Genomic DNA, 18008 nt, shown 5'->3' with positions numbered 1-18008 from the left:
ACGAGAAATAGTCTTTCTGCTTTCTTGAAGGTAGGAGTAAGGTCTGCGTACATATCATCTTCACAGACTCCACTTGTGAGATTACACTGAGTTTTTTATTGTTGTTGCCTTAAGTGCATTTTGATTTCCTTCTTTCTCCTCCAGATCACCTGTCACCTCCCCCATAACTTCTGCATAGTTGCCATATTCAGCCATTTTAAATACATTTTTTGTTATTTCTCTTCTTCTTTCCCTTTTTATATTTCTCTTTATTTCCACATCCTAATTTCTATCTAAAACCAGTAAAATCTTCTTTATGCTACAAAATATTCTGCAAAATCCCACAATTCTATCTCCTTCTTTTAATAATTAATTTATCATTTAAGTACTCTCATAACTCTTCTTGTAAATTTGTCACAGACAGCACCAGAAAGAAGAGAGCAAACCGTCTAAAAAGTAAAAATTTGTTGGTTAGTCCAGATTTTTTGGCAACAACATAATTACAGCAAAGACCATGTAGAAATCTAGATGCAGAGGAAAGGACGTACCGAAAGAATATCATAAGAGAAAATGCCCAAACAAATTTTCTTCTTTTAGTTACCTCCCTTTTCGATAACTTTTTTCTTTCTTCCAGGACAAACAAAATTCTCTTGTTTCTTCATTTGGGGAGGATCCGTTGAAATCAAATATGGCCAGAAAAGCCATAGGCGGCAATTGTGTTTTCGACTATATATATATATATATATATATATATATATATATATATATATATATATATATATATATATATATATATATATATATATATATATATATATATTATGATTTGATTCACTTCACATCTTTCATGGATTATTGCATATCTCTGTTGGTGCCATATATATAAGTCAGGTGATTGCTACAGACATTAAAATTCCTCCTCCAAGCTAAGGAATATGAAAGGTTTAAGAAGTAATAGCAATTCTTGGGATTTAATTAACATTAAATTCATTATAATCGTTACTGTAGTAACTTGAATATGAAAGGTTTTAAAAGTAACAACATGGGATTTAATTAACATTAAATTCATTGTAATCGTTACTGTAGCAACTTTTCTAAAAGAAGTAACTGTTGAATTTTCTAATAGAGCCATGTGTGAGCACGTGATTTTTCCCTCATACGAATTACTCCAAAAGAATTCCCAAAATTAGGTCTTTTCTTTAATTATGTGTTATTTTTAGGAATTATTGTGCGATTTTCCTGTTTGTTTGTATATGTTTATGTGCATGTTTAATTTTATTAATGCATTAAAAATACATAAAAAAATATAGCATTTGCATTTAAGATTTGATTTTTACATTTTTGGAATTAATTAATAATTAGGTGTTTTACAAAAATGAAAATTCACAAAAAATAACATATTTTTGTATTTTGGTCAAATTGTGTGATTTTCTTTTAATTTAGTGTTTAATTTTTTGTGATAGGTATTATTTAAAGTTAATTAATATTTTTAAGCTAATTTAGGTCTTTTATAATTTAATTAGGATTTTGATTTCAATTTTTGAAAGAAAAAGGAAGAAAAGAAAAGGAGAAGAATTAAATAAAAGAGAATAAGAAATCCATTTGGGGCCACATTTAATTAAAAATTCCAGGCCCAAGTCGTTTTACCCCAGTCCAGCCCAAAACCCAGCCAAACCCAGCCAAAAACCAGCTCAGACCCGTCCCAACCCGGTCCGCCCCCTTTACAATTCAAACGACATCGTGTTACCACCCATTCATCTGAGTCGTTGATTTGATTTCATCCAACGGCTAAGATTTTGCCCCTTACCCGCCTCACCTGAATCTGACCCGTTTCATCTGAGACCGATCCGGTCTCTAAACGACGTCGTTCCTATTAAGTGATTGATCCAAGCCGTTGATCTCATTTGATCAAACGGCCTGGATCCAATTCCACCCCAGTATATATATATATCCAAACGAACCCCGCCCACTCAGAACCCCCCCCCCCCATCTTGTCTATCGTCTCCCTCACCCCAAACCCTAGAGACCAGCCGCCACCATTCCCCACCACCTTCCGGTGGCGGCTCCGGCTCCTACCCACCTAAAAATAACACCCCAAGACCCTCTACGTCCCCTCGTCCCCAATCTGTAGTTAGTTTCCCACGAATCACCCTAGTACTTCTCGAATCTTCAATCGAAGATGTCCGGTCCCAAAATCCCCGAACCCTAGCTCACCCAATCGGCCCCAAATTCACACCGTAGAACCACCACAACTCCCTCTTCCCTAATCCATAACCAGTTTCATTCGAATGGGGTTCGATCTGCTTGAATCTTAAATCCAAGGGTCCGAGTTCTAAAGTCAAACCTAACTGGAGAATTGATGATAATTTTAGAATCGGTTTCATCACGAAATGATATTAATCACTTGTTTTAACAAAGAACAAGTGACTAACATCATTTGGCGATGAAATCAAAAAGAAGAAAATTTGATACCAAGTTGTCCAGTTGAGCCGGTAAGTTTTCTTGATTATTATTTCTTTTTTTTAGTATTTGTTTTAATTATCTGGTTGTTGGTCCACTAACTCAGTCAGTTTAATTAAATCTTTTTATTAAATTTGTTTGAATTTGTTTAGTAACAAGTCCAGTTAATTTGGTGTTGATTGTTTTAAAGGTCGAATCACAAATGAGTTCATTCGTTGGTTATTTCTTGCTTGTTTCAATTCTAATCACTCATGTATGGGGTATTTTCTGATTTCTTTTCAATGTTAAACCCTTATATATTCAGAAATTGATGTTGTTTGGTTTTGGCTGCTTGATGATTTTGTTTTATAGAATTGTTTGTGCAAGTTTGCAAATAATCAGAATTTTCAGTAGTTCTGATCAAATAAGTAGGATTTCAGAGTATAGCTTGAGCATTGTTTAATAAAAAGGGGTATTCACCTAACTTAAGAAGATTCTAATAGTGGTAGGGTTAGAAGTGCATTAATTGAGTAAGTGGAATCATTTTAAAATGTTGAAAGGTCATTTTGTGAATCCAAGGGGCATTTTCAGTTGCATATTTAAGAGATCTTAAGACTGAAAAACAGGGGGGGAAAGGATACAAAAGAGAGAGAGAGAGGAGAGATTCTGAAATACTGGAAAAAAATAGATTTTTATTGTTCCATTAAAATTTCCTAGATTTTGAGGCTTTTCATTTGTGAAACAATTCCTGAATAATCATAGGTTAAAATGATTTGAATGTGCTGGTTTTTAAGTGTTTGGTTCAAGTTCTGACTATTTTTGATTACTAAGTATCAGTTGATCCTTCTACTGGGCTGAATTTGGCTAAAAAACTGGTTTCCTTTAGTTTATTTTTACTGCTGAGTCCTGTTGATGCTACAGCTGCACCTTACCCCTCTTTACTCTCATTTCCAGGTATTCATCTCACCTTCTAATGTGTGAAAAGGGGATGGACATGAAGTTTGGTGTACTCAAGTTGATGTTTGTAATAATTTAATCGTATGCTTGATGTTTCTGCATTTTTAAAAGTCATCTGATTCAATTTAATTTTCCTATGTCTCCTACGGTTCTATTTTGAATAAGGAATGATGTGTTAGTAATAATTTGTAATTCATTATGTTGGTTGCTAAATGTGTATGAAAGGTCATGATAAATGTTGGTTAAGATCTGAAAGTTATATGTATTTTCAAGGCTGAATAGCTAGTTCATTTGTTGATCAATGTGTAAGGCAACCTTTGTATTCATTACTGTTGAGAGGAGCATGTATTCATTTCTATTATGTTTAAGTCATAATATCACTCTGCTGGTTTGGATTGACGCTTTACTGTTTCGAGTTGAGGATATATTAGTATTTACTATCCTATTTCGTGTATGTTGTTAGCTCATATGGAGTTTTGGTCAGTTTAATAGGAAGCCTTTGAATTCTTTATCTTAAATTAAGATGTTGAAAGCTTTATCATCAATATTCTGGTGTTAATTGGTGTTAGGGTATAGATTTTAGTTTAGCCATCTATATAATAGACATTAATTGTGTTCATTTCGTAAGTTTCTCAAATTATTTAGTAGAAGTTAAAGTTAATATTAGAGTTAGTATATTTGAGCTTCAAGAGTTATCAATTTGCAGTTGGGCTCGTTGTTGGCCCAAGCCTTGAAAGTCGAATCTGAGTTTCAGTATTGTGGGCCTTTTATCACTAGGCCAAGTTCGAAATAGGGAATGGTCCATGATATCTCTAAGATTTTGATATTGGGCTCACTTGGAGCCCAGCGACTCGTATATCAGGTCCGCATCAATGTTAGTTAATGGGGCTTTATTTATTTGGGCCTTTCAGCAATCCAACGTGGGCTGCTCCTTTTTACTTGAACAAGCAGTATACCATAAGTAAAAGCCCAATCCCTTAACGTGTAGACAACTAATTTCTTTCAAATAGTGGAGGTGGACTATATAGATAATAAAAAGTGACAAATTGCGTGGCCCCCGCATTATTTTCATAACCTAGATATAAAAATGATTAATATTCGTAGAAAAACCTTTAGGGCCGTTTAAAAATACAATTGTGATTGTGTATACGTCAGCGTAATACAATTAAGATTTCTAAAAATAAACCGGAGTATGTGTTCGCGCAATTACGGCCAAACTTTTAAAATAGTAATAAAGAGTTATTAATTATGGACAAAAATAGTGTTATAGTATCCTTAAGTCACAAATAGGTTAACTTTTTCTAATCATTCTTGTGAATAGACCATAAACTATAATAAACTTTCTTTATAAGATTGTAGTAAGTTTCTTTTACATAAAGAAAAATTTTTCTTCTCTGAGTAAACGTTTATAATTTTTAACTGCCTAGCCATGAAAGTTGGAAATTTCTAAGTGTTAATTTGGTAGGAATATTTTATTTTTTAAAAAAGGGGAGAAGAAAGATTATGTGCTAGAGAAAGATTATGTGCTTAAGATATATAATTCATAAAGTGCTTTAGGTAGCTTGTTTGAAGTTTTGTTTTAATAACAAAAGACTATAAAGTTTTATTTTTTTGTTTTGCTCAGTTTTCTATGTTAGCAAAATTTGTTGCTTTGTGTGGTAATATTTTTATTTTCTGTTAACATAATTCTTAAGAATGCAAGTATTTAATTTTTTGAAATTTTAATCCTATAATGCGAGAATGAGGAAGGCTCACTGTTGATCCATGAAAATCTTGCTTTCACATATTTACATCAAAACTAAATCGATAGTATGCTTTTAGGTATGATCTTAATAAATCAATCATCGTGATTGTGTACATGTTCGCGTGACATAATTATGATTTTCAAAATAAATTAAGGTACGCGTCCGCGCGACTTTGACTAAGTTTTTTTTCTTAAATAAACTAAGTGTTGTGAATTGTGTACATGTACGCGTGACATGACTCTTGACACGCCAAACAACACGAGTATACGTATGCGTAACTCGATAATTCTTTAAGTACGAGCAAATCGCGTAATTAAAAGCGGTAAAGGTAAAATGCATGTAGTTTATAAACACGTATTTAAATAATTTAAGCCAAGTATAAATTGTTAAGCGTCCGTGCTAGAACCACGGAATTCGGGAGTGCCTAACGCCTTCTCCCGGGTCAACAGAATTCCTTACCTGGATTTCTGGCTTGCGGACTGTAATACAGAGTCAATATTTTCCTCGATTCGGGATTCTAACCGGTGACTTGGGACACCATAAATTATACCAAGTGGCGACTCTGAATTTAATGTAAATAATCTCGTTTCGATTGTCCTTTAATTGGACAATATAGCTAATTTTAATTGACAATATAGCTAATCCATTTAACCTTTCTAGAGACACTGATGATCTTAGGTACGATTTTATCAATTTTAATTTTGAAAATTTCTTTCTGATGAAACGAGGGTAACAAGAGTTCCATAAGTAATATAGGCATTGAAAAAAGAATCAAATCTTTTTATTTGGCTGAGTGTATCAATTAATCTGTTGTCTTCTAATTGTGTTATTTTCTTAATATTTTTATTTTCGAAAATAAATCTAAACCATCAATATCGAATTGATTATTATGTTTTAAGGAACATTCAAGATTAAGGCAATATTTTTTCAAATTTCTATCATCTAATGATCTTAATTTTTATCGCTAAATAGAAAACCAATAATATTTTCATATGCTTCGAATTGTTCAAATCTATTTTGAAGTGAGAAAAGAGCCTTGTCTACTATGTATAAAGTAATCAACTACAAAGGACTTTTCAAAAGATTTTGAGATTTTATTATCAACATTCTCATCAAATTGTTACTTCCTATATATCATACGTTTCTTACAAAAGTCGGGTTCGATATTTATTTCAACTGCAATTTTCGTGGCAGAAATCATAGCAGTTGTAAATCATTTTTCTCTATACTTGTTAAAGAAAGAAATCAAATTTTTTACGTCACAGAATCTTTTTTTTAAACTTATACATAACATATTAGATATAACAAAAAAGAAAGCCTTCATAAATATGGAGCCTAAAGCAGTTGCTTTATCGAAGAGCCACCCTTGATCACTTGGTGGTAAGTCTAATATGTTACCTACCATGTTTCTTTTAGCCTTAAAAAGAAAGGGGTGGGCATATATTGGGTAAAACCGATAACCCGAACCGTTAATTACTTATTGGGTTATCGATATTGGGTTATTGGGCTAATGGTTCGGTAACGGGTAAAAACAAATTTCTTATTGGGTTATCGGTTCGGGCTCGGTTTATCAAATCTGTTATTGGGTAAACCGATAACCCAATAAGGGTTTACTAATTTACTAGTATACCCTTTAGTCTAGTAATACTAGGGTTTCATTTTCATTATTTCATTTTCATACCTTTCTCTGTTGTCCGCCTCTCACTCTCACAGCCTCATACCTCAGTGCCTCACTAACCTAACTCCTTTCCTTTCCTGTGCTTGAACAGTTGAACTTGAAGAGTTGAAGTCCTCACTCAGTCACTCCTCAGTTAAGCTCAAGCCCTCTCCGTCAGTCAGTCAAGCCCTTAGTCCACAGTCCAAGTCAAACCTCACCAGTTCTCTGCCAGTCCGCCACCGGCCAGGCGGCCACACGGCTGAAGCAGTCAAGCCCTCACCAGTTCGACCTAATTCGACTCATGACTCACGCAGTCGGCAGTCACGCCCACACGACTGAGCCCGTCAAAACTCAATTTTCTATATCTTTTTCCGGCAGAGCGGTGCACTAAGGTTAGTGTTTCATATCCCATTTCTGAATTCGTCTTAGTTTGGTATCTTAGAAATCAATTTTTGCATATTTTCCTTTTTTATGAAGCTCGAAAGAGTGGGGGTTACAAAAGAAGTTAACTAAATGGGAAATCGAAAGGACGCAGAAGCGGGACCAAACTAAGACTGATTGGTCTTAGTTTCCCTAAAATGTTTGGTTTCTTGAATTTATACTACACTGATTGTTTGGTTTCCTTTTTCATACTATACTGATTTATAATATAACATCATGCAAATTTAGTGGGTAACATCCTGAAAATTTGGTGTTGCACTGATTTCCTTTTTCCTTTCTGCTTGATAGTTGCTTGCTGCTTAGAGCCTTAGACTGAGTAATGTAGTGTTCTGTAATCTGTATTCCAATGTTTAACCAGTTTATAATAACCTGCAAACAAGCTCTAGAGAATTGGCATTCAAAGAACAAATGTTCAATTGTCTCAGGTGCACTATCACATATTGTGCAAATTGTCTTAGATTTTCCAGCATTTGTGCAAAGTACTGATGCCTTTGAGAATGCCTTAAGCCCTCTTAGCAACAGTAATACTGACTCACTTGTTTACTGTCTATGTTGTGGCAGGAAGTATTGAGCATTTATTAAAAAAATATGTGTTTCATTTTAAGATTTTAAGCTAAATATGTAGTTATATGTGTTTCATTTTAAGATTTTGTTGTCTCACTGTTTGATTTCTTTTAAATCAAATTTACAGTGACACAAAAACATGGCTGAAAATATCATGATTGATAAGGTGATTGGTGAAAGTGGAGCTTCTAATTCAAATGCCACATCACAATCTCAATCAGTTCAATCGAAAGCAAAAAAACAAAGAAAAAAGAGGTCTGTTGCATGGGAATATTTCGACCAAATTATTGATCCGGAAGGAAATCAAAAGGGTGTTTGTAAACATTGCAAAAGAGAATATTTTGCCGATTCAAAAGATAATGGTACGAAATCACTCCTTACACATATGGCCAAGTGTTTAAAAATGCCTTTAGATGTTGCAAAAAGTCAATCAAAACTAGGCTTTAACCCTATTCCGGGGGTAATAAGGGTGATGTAGCCGTTGTTCCTTGGAAATTTGATCAAGAATAATGTAGGAAGGCTTTGTGTCGTATGGTGATCGTTGATGAACTTCCTTTCAGCTTTGTTGAAAAGAGGTTTTATGAATTTTATGAAAGTTGCACAACCTTTTTTTCGAATTCCTTCACGTAGAACTGTGACTCGGGACTGTTTTGATCTTTTCAATGATGAAAAACGTAATTTGTTGAAGCTTTTTAAAGATCAGAGAGTTTGCCTTACCACTGATACTTGGACTTCCTTACAACGAATAAATTATATGTGTATTACTGTTCATTGGATTGATAGTGAATGGAAAATGCATAAAAGAATTGTCAACTTTTGTCCAATTTCTAGTCATAGGGGGGAAGATATGGCAAATAGTATTGTTAATTGTTTGAAAGAGTGGGGGTTACAAAAGATTTTCACTGTCACAGTTGATAATGCTAGTTCAAATGATGTGACGGTGAAGGAGCTTTCTAAGAAGTTAACTAAATGGGGGACCAATTCTATGAATGGTAAGCACCTTCACGTGAGGTGTATGGCTCATATTATGAATCTTGTTGTTCAGGATGGTATAAAAGAATCAATTGTGTCTATTGAACGTATTAGGCAAGCAGTGAGATATATCAGGCAGTCTCCTGCTAGGTGGAAAAAGTTTCAGGAATGTTGTGATGAAGGAAATCTAGTTAGGAAATCTTTATGTTTGGATGTTCCTACAAGGTGGAATTCTACATACTTAATGTTGAACAGGGCTATTGAATATGAGAGTGCAATTTTAGAATATGTTGATCATGATATTGGCTTGTCACATCATCTTGAGTTTGTTGATATTGTAAATGGAAGTCCTGCAGGTACACTTTTGAGTAGTGATTGGGAGGATGTAAAGAAATTGACAAAATTTCTTGAAATCTTTTATAAGCTTACTGTAAAGGTATCTGGCTCACTTTATGTTACATCAAATCATCATTTTCTTGAAATTTGTGAAGTTGCTGTTTACTTGAAACAATTGATATTAAATGAAGATGTTTTGTTGGGTTTAATGGCAAAGAAGATGAAGGAGAAATTTGATAAGTATTGGGGTGATCCAGAAAAAATGAACAAAATGATTTTCATTTCATGTGTTTTGGATCCTCGGTACAAGTTTGATTCTGTTAGTTTTGCACTTGCGAAGATGTTCGAAGAGAAAGGACCAATTATCGCGAAGGGAGTACATACATACATGACTTCATTGTTTGATGAGTATGTAAAGTCTTATTCAAAAGATAAAGTTTGTCGTCCCTCTTCATGTTTATCTAACTCTTCAATGGACACAATGGAAACTTCAAATGGATCTTTTGGTTCTTTCTTTGAAGAATTAAAAAGACATAAAGCTGGGATTGGAGGTTCATATTCTAAATCAGAATTGGAAAAATATCTAACAGAAGAAGTTGAAAATGAAATAGCAGACGGTAATATATTGCTTTGGTGGAAAGTAAACTCACCTAGATTCCCCATTCTTGCTGAGATGGCTCGGGATGTATTATCTATTCCTATTTCAAGTGTTGCATCTGAATGTGCATTTAGCACTGGAGGGCGTATTCTTGATTCATTTAGGAGTTCATTGACTCCTAAATTGGTGGAAGTTCTCTTGTGCCTTCAAGATTGGCTTCGAAGTGAGCCATTACCTGTAAGTGTTGAGGAAGATTTAGATGTTCTCGAGCAACTAGAACAAGGTAGCAATATTTTAATTTGTTTGATTGTATATTATTTTTATAAATAGTTTATTTAATATTTTTGTTGTTTGACTTGTTAATATATATTATCATAGATTTTGCCAATCTTGGAAACGAACCCTGCGATGATGATATGTAGAATCTTAGATAGTTGTAAGTTAAAACTTTGGTAAGTTAATTATTCAACTTATATGTTATTCAAATATTACTTGCTTAATATATTTTCTTGTTATGTTTAATAGGTGTAACCATGCCTCGACTTTGTGGTCTCAAAGCTATCTCACATGTTTGGAGTCACTATGAAAGGATTGAAGAAGGTGATGATGGATGGTGGAAAGTAAGATGTAGTTATTGTCATCTTGTTTTATGTATTATCATTATGTTTGGACTTTGGACAATTGGACTTGTTAATCCTAAGGTTGATACTACTTTGCATTGTTATTAATGTGTTTGAACTATTACTTTGGAGTTTGGACATTGTATACATCTGTTTTTGGGTTGTGAAAGTTGGGATTTTTTTATCTCATATTTTTGTTAGATTGGAATTTGAGCTATTTGCATTTTGTATGCACAGGCAATTGAGGTACTGTCGTACTGGGTATGTTTAGCTCCTATTAATATTTCTTCTTGATATGTACAGCTTTGTGTGACTGGGTATGTTTAAAATGGGAGCTGTTTGCATTTTTTGGGTATGTACTGTGACAGTATGACTGGGTATGTTTAGTTTGAGGCAAAAAATGTACAGCTTTGTGTGCTGAAATTATTCAGCGAGAAGTTTAACTTTAAACTGAAATTATTGTGAGAAATGTTGGTTTTATGTGCAGCTTTGTGTGCAGTTTTCTGTTATGTACTGTGACTGCCACAAGATATTCATATTAGCGTTCAGTAAACTTTGTACAAAATTTACTTTGTACAAATATTAGCGTTCAGCACTCTTAATTTTAGGTAATATTCAGCGTTCAGCAATCAACACTCTTAGTTTTAGTTTTACCTTATCGGGTAAACCGATAACCGAACCGATAATGATCAATAACCGATTAACCGATAACCGATAACCAATATCTTATCGGTTTGGTTATCGGGTTATGATATTTGTAAACCGATAACCGATAGGCAAAACCGATAATGGTCAAAACTGAACCGAACCGACCGATGCCCACGTGTAAGTGTATGCATGTACGTGTCTCTCGTTGATTATTTGCAGTGGGATGAATTATTCATTTGTCAGAAATAGGATGGATGGGATAACTCAATCTTTAATTAAAGATTTTGAATTTGAGTCTTTAAATAAAATAAAATATATTGGTAGGGAATGTTTTTCCTTTAATAGACCTTACAGAACGCAAGTCCAAATTAATCGAGATCCCAGAAAAAATACAAAATGAGAAGAAAAGGAAAAAAAAAACAATAGACTATATGCCTTGAAAGAGTTCTTTAGAAAAAAAAGCCTATTAATTAGATAGAAGTTCCCTTCTTCTCTCTATAATTTTTTTCTTCATTTTCTTCTTTTTGTGACTAATTTTGAAACTTATGAGATCTCCGAAAATGATCCTTTAGCAAATGAATATAGATTATAAAATTAAATTTGATTTACAAAATTCTCTTCCCCAAAGGCAGTTGACTTTCCTCATCGGTAAGCATTAGTTAATTAGGTACTTTAGACATAAGAGTTTTGACAATTTTCGTCTTGACTGTTTGATCGATTTAATCATCGTGTATTCAAATTTACAAGCTTTGGCTAATCCTAATTTGCGCCAAGTAGACAAAGGATTAAAGTGATCCTTATCGACATGGGCGGAGCCAGCAAGTTGCCTACAGGTTCGGCCGAACCCAGTAGCTTTAATTCGAACCATGTATTTGTTTTAAAAAATTCATTGAATATGTATAAATATTAATATAGAATCCATTAACTTAAAAGGATTAGAATCACGAACCCATAAATTTCAAATCCAGACTCCGCCTATGCTTATCGAAAGGTTTGTCATTCTCAGAATTCAAAATGAGACACAAAGGCATATCTAGAATTTTAGGAACATGGGTGCACCATCATGTTAATAATTAAAAAGAGCATGGAAAATTAGGAATTTATTTATTTATTAATTATAAAAAAGTATTAAATGAAAAACTATATGGGGATCGACATGACTTAAGGGTCAAAAGGGACACTTAGTCATAGGTACAGTAGATTAGCCAATTGAGCATGTGTCACGACCCAAAACTCAACATGTCGTAATGGCACCTATCACAGAACTAGGCAAGCCGACATTTCACAATAAAACTAGGCATTTGGTATTAAAAATAAGATGAAGCAAATTTAACATAAATAGTCGATATAAACAACTGTGACTCGAATACAATTTTTTCCCCAAAATTCGGGTGTTACTGAGTACATGAGCATCTATACAATAACATAGTCTGAAACACCGTCTGGAAAGGTAGGACAATATAAGTAAAACTAAGAGATAGAGGAGGAGAGTCAAGGTCTGCGGACGCCAAAGAAGCTACCTCGATGATCTCCGAACGAGTAAAAACTCCAAGATCAGCAACCATTGTGCCCGAAAATACTTGGCTCTGCACACGAAGTGCAGGGTGTAGCGTGAATACAACCAACTCAATAAGTAACAAGTCTAACATTTGGGCTAAAAGTAGTGGCGAGCTCAACCAATATAGTACAAATACAGAGTTTAACAATACAAAAAATGTAGGCATGCTTCCAGGTTTAACAGTTAAGTTCAACATAGATAAAATATGCCAAGTGTGACTCATATGAGGAATATGACATCTCTATATCTATATGCCAATATGAATATCATATGTGATGCAACACAATGTATATCTCAAGTACTCACACTCTCAGAGCACTCAATCTGACTGCCCTAATTCTCGCTCGTCACACTTAGTCACTCAGTAATGTACAATGCCTGTTGTGGCATTCAACCCAATTCACTTAAAGACCTAAGTCCTATTGCGGCGTGCAACCCGATCCATATATAGCCATAAGGCTTGTTACGACATGCAACCCGATCCATATATATCCATAAGGCTTGTTGCAGTGTGCAACCCGATCCACATATAGCCCTAAGGCCTATTGCGGCGTGCAACCCGATCCAGATATTTCACTCATAGCACGGTTCTCAAGCCCCAACTCAGTCATCAATCTCTCCAGTCTCTCGGTCTCACAATCTCATGGCAATTATCCCCAAACAATGATATATAACACAACAATACTAGTAACAAAGACTGAGATATGATGTGTGAATCATGGATATGACTGAGTACAAAATTGCCTTAAGCAAATAATTCAACAACAGAAACAACCATAGTGGGTCTCAACAGGATAAACATATAGCCTAACATGATTTCTAACATGAATCGGTAGCTTAATTACTCTAACACATAGAGATTGCATGAATGGCTACAAGGTCTGATGACTACACAGCACCATGGAAACAACCGGATCATAATTTCTATGGTGCACGCCCACATGCCCGTCACCCAGCATGTGATTCACCTCAAAACCAATCACACAACATGTAATTCAGGGATTCGTACCCTTAGAACCAAGTTTAGAAGTGTTATTTACCTCAAATCATGCAAATTTCTACTCCGATAAGCCCTTGCCTCGCGAATCGGCCTCCGGACGCCTCAAATCTAGTCGCAAACAATTCCATACAATCAAAAAAACTATACGAATAAATTCCATATGAAAATGGTAAGTTCTTAATCAAAAGTAAAAAAGTCAACTAAAAAGTCAACCTCGGACCCACATCTCGAAACCCAACAAAAGTTACAAAATTCGAATGTACATTAACCACGAGTCCAACCATACCAAATTTACCAAATTCCGACGCCAAATCGTCACTCAGATCCCCAAATTTAACTCTCCAATCCCTAGCCCAAAATTCCACCTTAAAAACATATAAACTAGGTGATGGGTAATCAATGTTATTGAATAAAAGTTACCAAAAGTGGCTTACCTCAAGAAATCTCTCGAAACCCCTCTCAAAAATCGCTTTACACCGAGCTTGCAAAGTCCAAAAATGAGAAAAGCTTCAAACCCTTCAAACTTAAGTTATGCCCAGGCCTTTCGCTCCTGCGATCGAATTTCTGCATATGCGGAGCTCACTTAAACTCTGCCCCACCCCTTCTGCGGTCCAAAGCCCTCTTCTGTGCAACAATGCCCGCTCTTGCGGACTTCCAATCCCAGCTCACCCTCTGCTTCTATGGAACCAAACACGCATGCGGCATACTCCTCGCACCTGCGACCACTGGCCAACTCCCTTCAGGCCTGAACCAGTGACACCCAGCTTGTTTCTGCGAGCTCACACATGCGACCAATCCCTCACAGGTGCGGTCACACTAGTAAATCTTAGCTTCAGCACTTCTAAGTCCACAAATTTAATCTGATTCCCATATGAATCATTCCCGAGGCACTCTGGACCTCAACCAATTATACCAACAAGTCTTAAAACACAATACAAACTTAGTCGAGGCCTCAAATCACATCAAATAACATCAAAAACACGAATTGCACCCTAATTCAAGCCTAATAAAAACTAAGAAATTCAAATTCTACGATCGGTGCCGAAACCTATCAAATCAACTTTGATTGACCTTATTTTTGCACACAAATCATAAATGACACAACTGACCTATCGAAACCAAAATTCGAGCCCGATAACTATAAAGTCAACTCTCGGTCAAACTCTTCAACTCTCCAAACTTCCATTTTTCCAACTTTCGTCAATTCGAGCCAAAAATCAACTACGGACCTCCAAATCACTATGTATACACACTCTTAAGTCCAAAATCACCCTATGGAGCTAGCAAAACCGTCAAAACTCCATTCTTGATCCATTTACACATAAGTCAATATACGGTCAACTCTTTCAGCTTAGGCTTCCAACCTTGGGACTAAGTATCCCAATTCATTTCGAAACATCCCTGGAACCAAACCAACCACCCCCCGACAAGTGACATAACAATGATCGAGTATAGAATAAGCAGTAAATGGGGTAACAGGGCCATAACACTCAAAACGACCAGCTGGATCGTTACATCCTCCCCCTCTTAAATAAACGTTAGTCCTCAAACAGGTCTAGAATGATACCTGGAGTCTCAAATAGGTGTGGATATCTGCTCTGCATCTCCCGCTCGGTCGTCCAAGTAGCCTCCTTGACTGGCTGACCTCTCAACTGCACCTTCACTGAAGCTATATCCTTTGACCACAACTTTCGAACTTGCCGATCTAAAATGGTCAGTGGCTCCACATCATAAGTCAAATCACCATCCAACTGAACCGTGCTAAAGTCCAAAACATGAGACGGATCGCCGACATACTTCTGGAGCATAAAAACATGAAACATTGGATGAACACTTGACAGACTAGGTGTCAATGCAAGCTTATAAGCCACTTCCCCAATCCTCTCAAACACCTCAAACAGGCCAATGTACCGAGGGCTCAACTTCTCCTTCTTCCCAAACCTCATAACACCCTTCATAGGTGAAACTGTGAGTAGTACCTTCTCCCTCACCATGTAAGCAACATCATTGTCATGCCCAAAACCTAAAGAGGCGTGGTCGGCACCCGGTGTCACTCGGTCCGAGCGTACCACTCTGTAACTATGAACTCTAGAGGGGTAACCCTTAACCTAGGCCGATAAGGCCATATTCTGAATCATCTAAAAATATCATCTCTCTCATCTGAGGGGTAAATATACCCAAATATATATATATATATATATATATATATATATATAAACTATGCAGGCTGATGAGGCCACCATGAACATCTACTGATATAAAAACTATACAGGACTTGTCTACAAGCCTCTAGAGATAATTGAACTATACCGTGATCGGCACAGGACCTCGACCTACCCATACTCCAATGTCTAGACTTGGTAACTCCGAGGAAGTGGAGCTTACCAACCAAGCTGATGTTTGACTTTGTTTGCTGGGAGGGCCTGTCCAACTGTCAATGAGGACATGCAGGCATGAAATGCAGCATTCCCGGCAAATGGGACGTCAGTACAAAATAATGTACCAAGTCTGTAAGGCAACCAAATAATTGAAAGTTAAAACTGAACTGATAATATAATAACTGAAAGTAACTGGGAATCAAAGATAATCTGAAGATATGCTTAGGGCATCTCCAACCTTACATCATTTTTTTACACCAAAATGGTGTAAACATTAAAATGGTGCAAATTAACTCCAACCCATTACACTATTTTTATACCAAAAAAGAATATTCCTTTTGTATTCTTCTGTTATATAATAAAAGATAATAATAAATTATTAATGAATAGTGTTACACCAAATTTGGTGTAACATTATTCACACACCAAAATGGTGTAAGAAATGGTGTTGGGTTGGAGCACTAAAACACCAAATCTTACACCAAAATAGCATTTGGCGTCAAAAATACCGTTGGTTTGGAGATGGTCTTACCTGCTGTTACTGACCGAACTCTCTCAATATAGAAAGTAAAATAGTTGTTCGGCTTTATAAGGCTTGGTATGTGTAACTGCTCTGCCATAGTAGGCTCGCTCATAGGCGTTCGGCCACACTAGGCTCTATATCTCGGCCATTTTGGGCTCGCTCATAGGCATTCACCCACAGTAGGCTCAATATATAACTCACCATCTGATCTGAGGTTTCCCAATAGGGGCATGCCCATCGATTATAGCTCGATGGTGGTCAAAATTGTCGACGCCCCCTTTTTCTCTAACCGTGGGGTCAGAAATCGGGTATACGACATTGGGAGGATAACCCTATTCCCTTTAGAGAATTGGGTTTAGAAGTTAAAGAGTCGTCACCTAATGATTATTGTGCATTAGGACACTTTAAGAAGGGTTTGAGATTAAGGGACCAGAGATTAGGGTAAGGGCTAGAAATTATCCCGAGGGGAAGGTGTTAGGCACCCCTCAAGATCCACTAGTGTGGTTCCCGGCCATGTTGCAATTGTGACTTTACAAGTAAACAATCAAGGATCAAATAAGGATTCGCACATAACATTGTGACCAAGTTGAAAATTTTCAAAGGTAAGTAGAGAGGGCAGAAATTTATGAAAAAGAGATTCGAACAGTTTTACAAGAAGAGATGAAAGCAAATAAAGGGAGGGGAGTCCTAAGTTTATAATTAATATGGATCACTTCAATGCAATACCCAGCGATCACTCCTCAGAAGAGGGGTCGCACGTGATATTAGCGCATCGGTCATCATATCCATATTCTACCCTTCCCACCCCGTTAAGGTATTTAAACGCGATCAGTCTCGTTTACTTATTGCATGCTAGTACCCGTCCCAACCTATCAGTCCCGGGGTATCAGGACTTCTGATCCTAAAGGGGAAGGAAAGGGATATAAGCATATATGGAGTTCAAAGGGTAAAATTTTAATTGCGACATACAAAACAAGTAACAAATATAAGGATGAACAAAACAAATAGGTAAGGCTAAAGTAAACCCATTAATCAAACAAACACTTAGTTTAGCATGTCTTGACACATACTGATTTGGTCTTTAAATTAAACTTAAACAGCGAACGGACTGGTTCAATCCATATGTTTAGATAGAAAGTCTGCATTAGGAGACTTGGATCCAATTGTCAGAAATTAAGGTATTTCAAGCGAGTGATTTAAAAGGTACTGGTTTCAGGAAAAGTAGTCTAATGCAGAGGAGTTTTGAAAAAAATAAAACACAGAAATGGTTGTGAAAGAGTTTTAGAGATAGAAATATCTAAGGAAAGGGTAAGTGGCAACTGTTTTGAAAGACAATTTCAGGGTCTGAGTAAAACGTTTAGGCAGAATGTTTAGAAAGAAACTGTTTCAGAAAAGATGCCGATTTGAGGGATTCAAAGCATACTGAGTCAAGAGAGTTTTGTCAAAGAATTAAGACTTCTGAAATCGTTGCTATATTAAGACGTTAAGGACTAGTTAATAGATCATTATTACTTTAAGTGAATCATACAAGTTTGATGCAAATCCTATAGGCATGATATCTACTTTGATTTTTAAAACCTGTTATTGAACTTG

At 35.8% G+C, this 18008-nt stretch overlaps 1 protein-coding gene and 1 long non-coding RNA gene across 2 annotated transcripts; one reads left to right on the top strand and one right to left on the bottom strand.

Moving 5' to 3' along the window:
* Positions 1-9775: 9775 nt before the first annotated feature.
* On the top strand, positions 9776-10330 carry LOC138882326 (uncharacterized). The gene is made up of 3 exons (XR_011403878.1): positions 9776-9971; positions 10067-10124; positions 10214-10330. It is a non-coding gene; the product is annotated as an uncharacterized lncRNA (long non-coding RNA).
* Positions 10331-15052: 4722 nt separating this feature from the next.
* Positions 15053-15508, bottom strand: LOC138880975 (uncharacterized). The gene has a single exon (XM_070161162.1). The coding sequence runs from the start codon at positions 15506-15508 to the stop codon at positions 15053-15055; it is 456 nt and encodes a 151-aa protein (XP_070017263.1).
* Between the last annotated feature and the right edge of the window lie 2500 nt (positions 15509-18008).

Source organism: Nicotiana sylvestris, chromosome 11 (genome assembly GCF_000393655.2).
Source record: "Nicotiana sylvestris chromosome 11, ASM39365v2, whole genome shotgun sequence".
Classification (NCBI taxonomy): Eukaryota; Viridiplantae; Streptophyta; class Magnoliopsida; order Solanales; family Solanaceae; genus Nicotiana; species Nicotiana sylvestris.
This window is presented reverse-complemented; position numbering and strand designations above follow the sequence as displayed.

What these genes read in the sequence shown, in the direction of transcription:
- LOC138880975 (XM_070161162.1), bottom strand. Translation starts at nt 15,508, where the DNA reads ATGGTGAGGGAGAAGGTACTACTCACAGTTTCACCTATGAAGGGTGTT.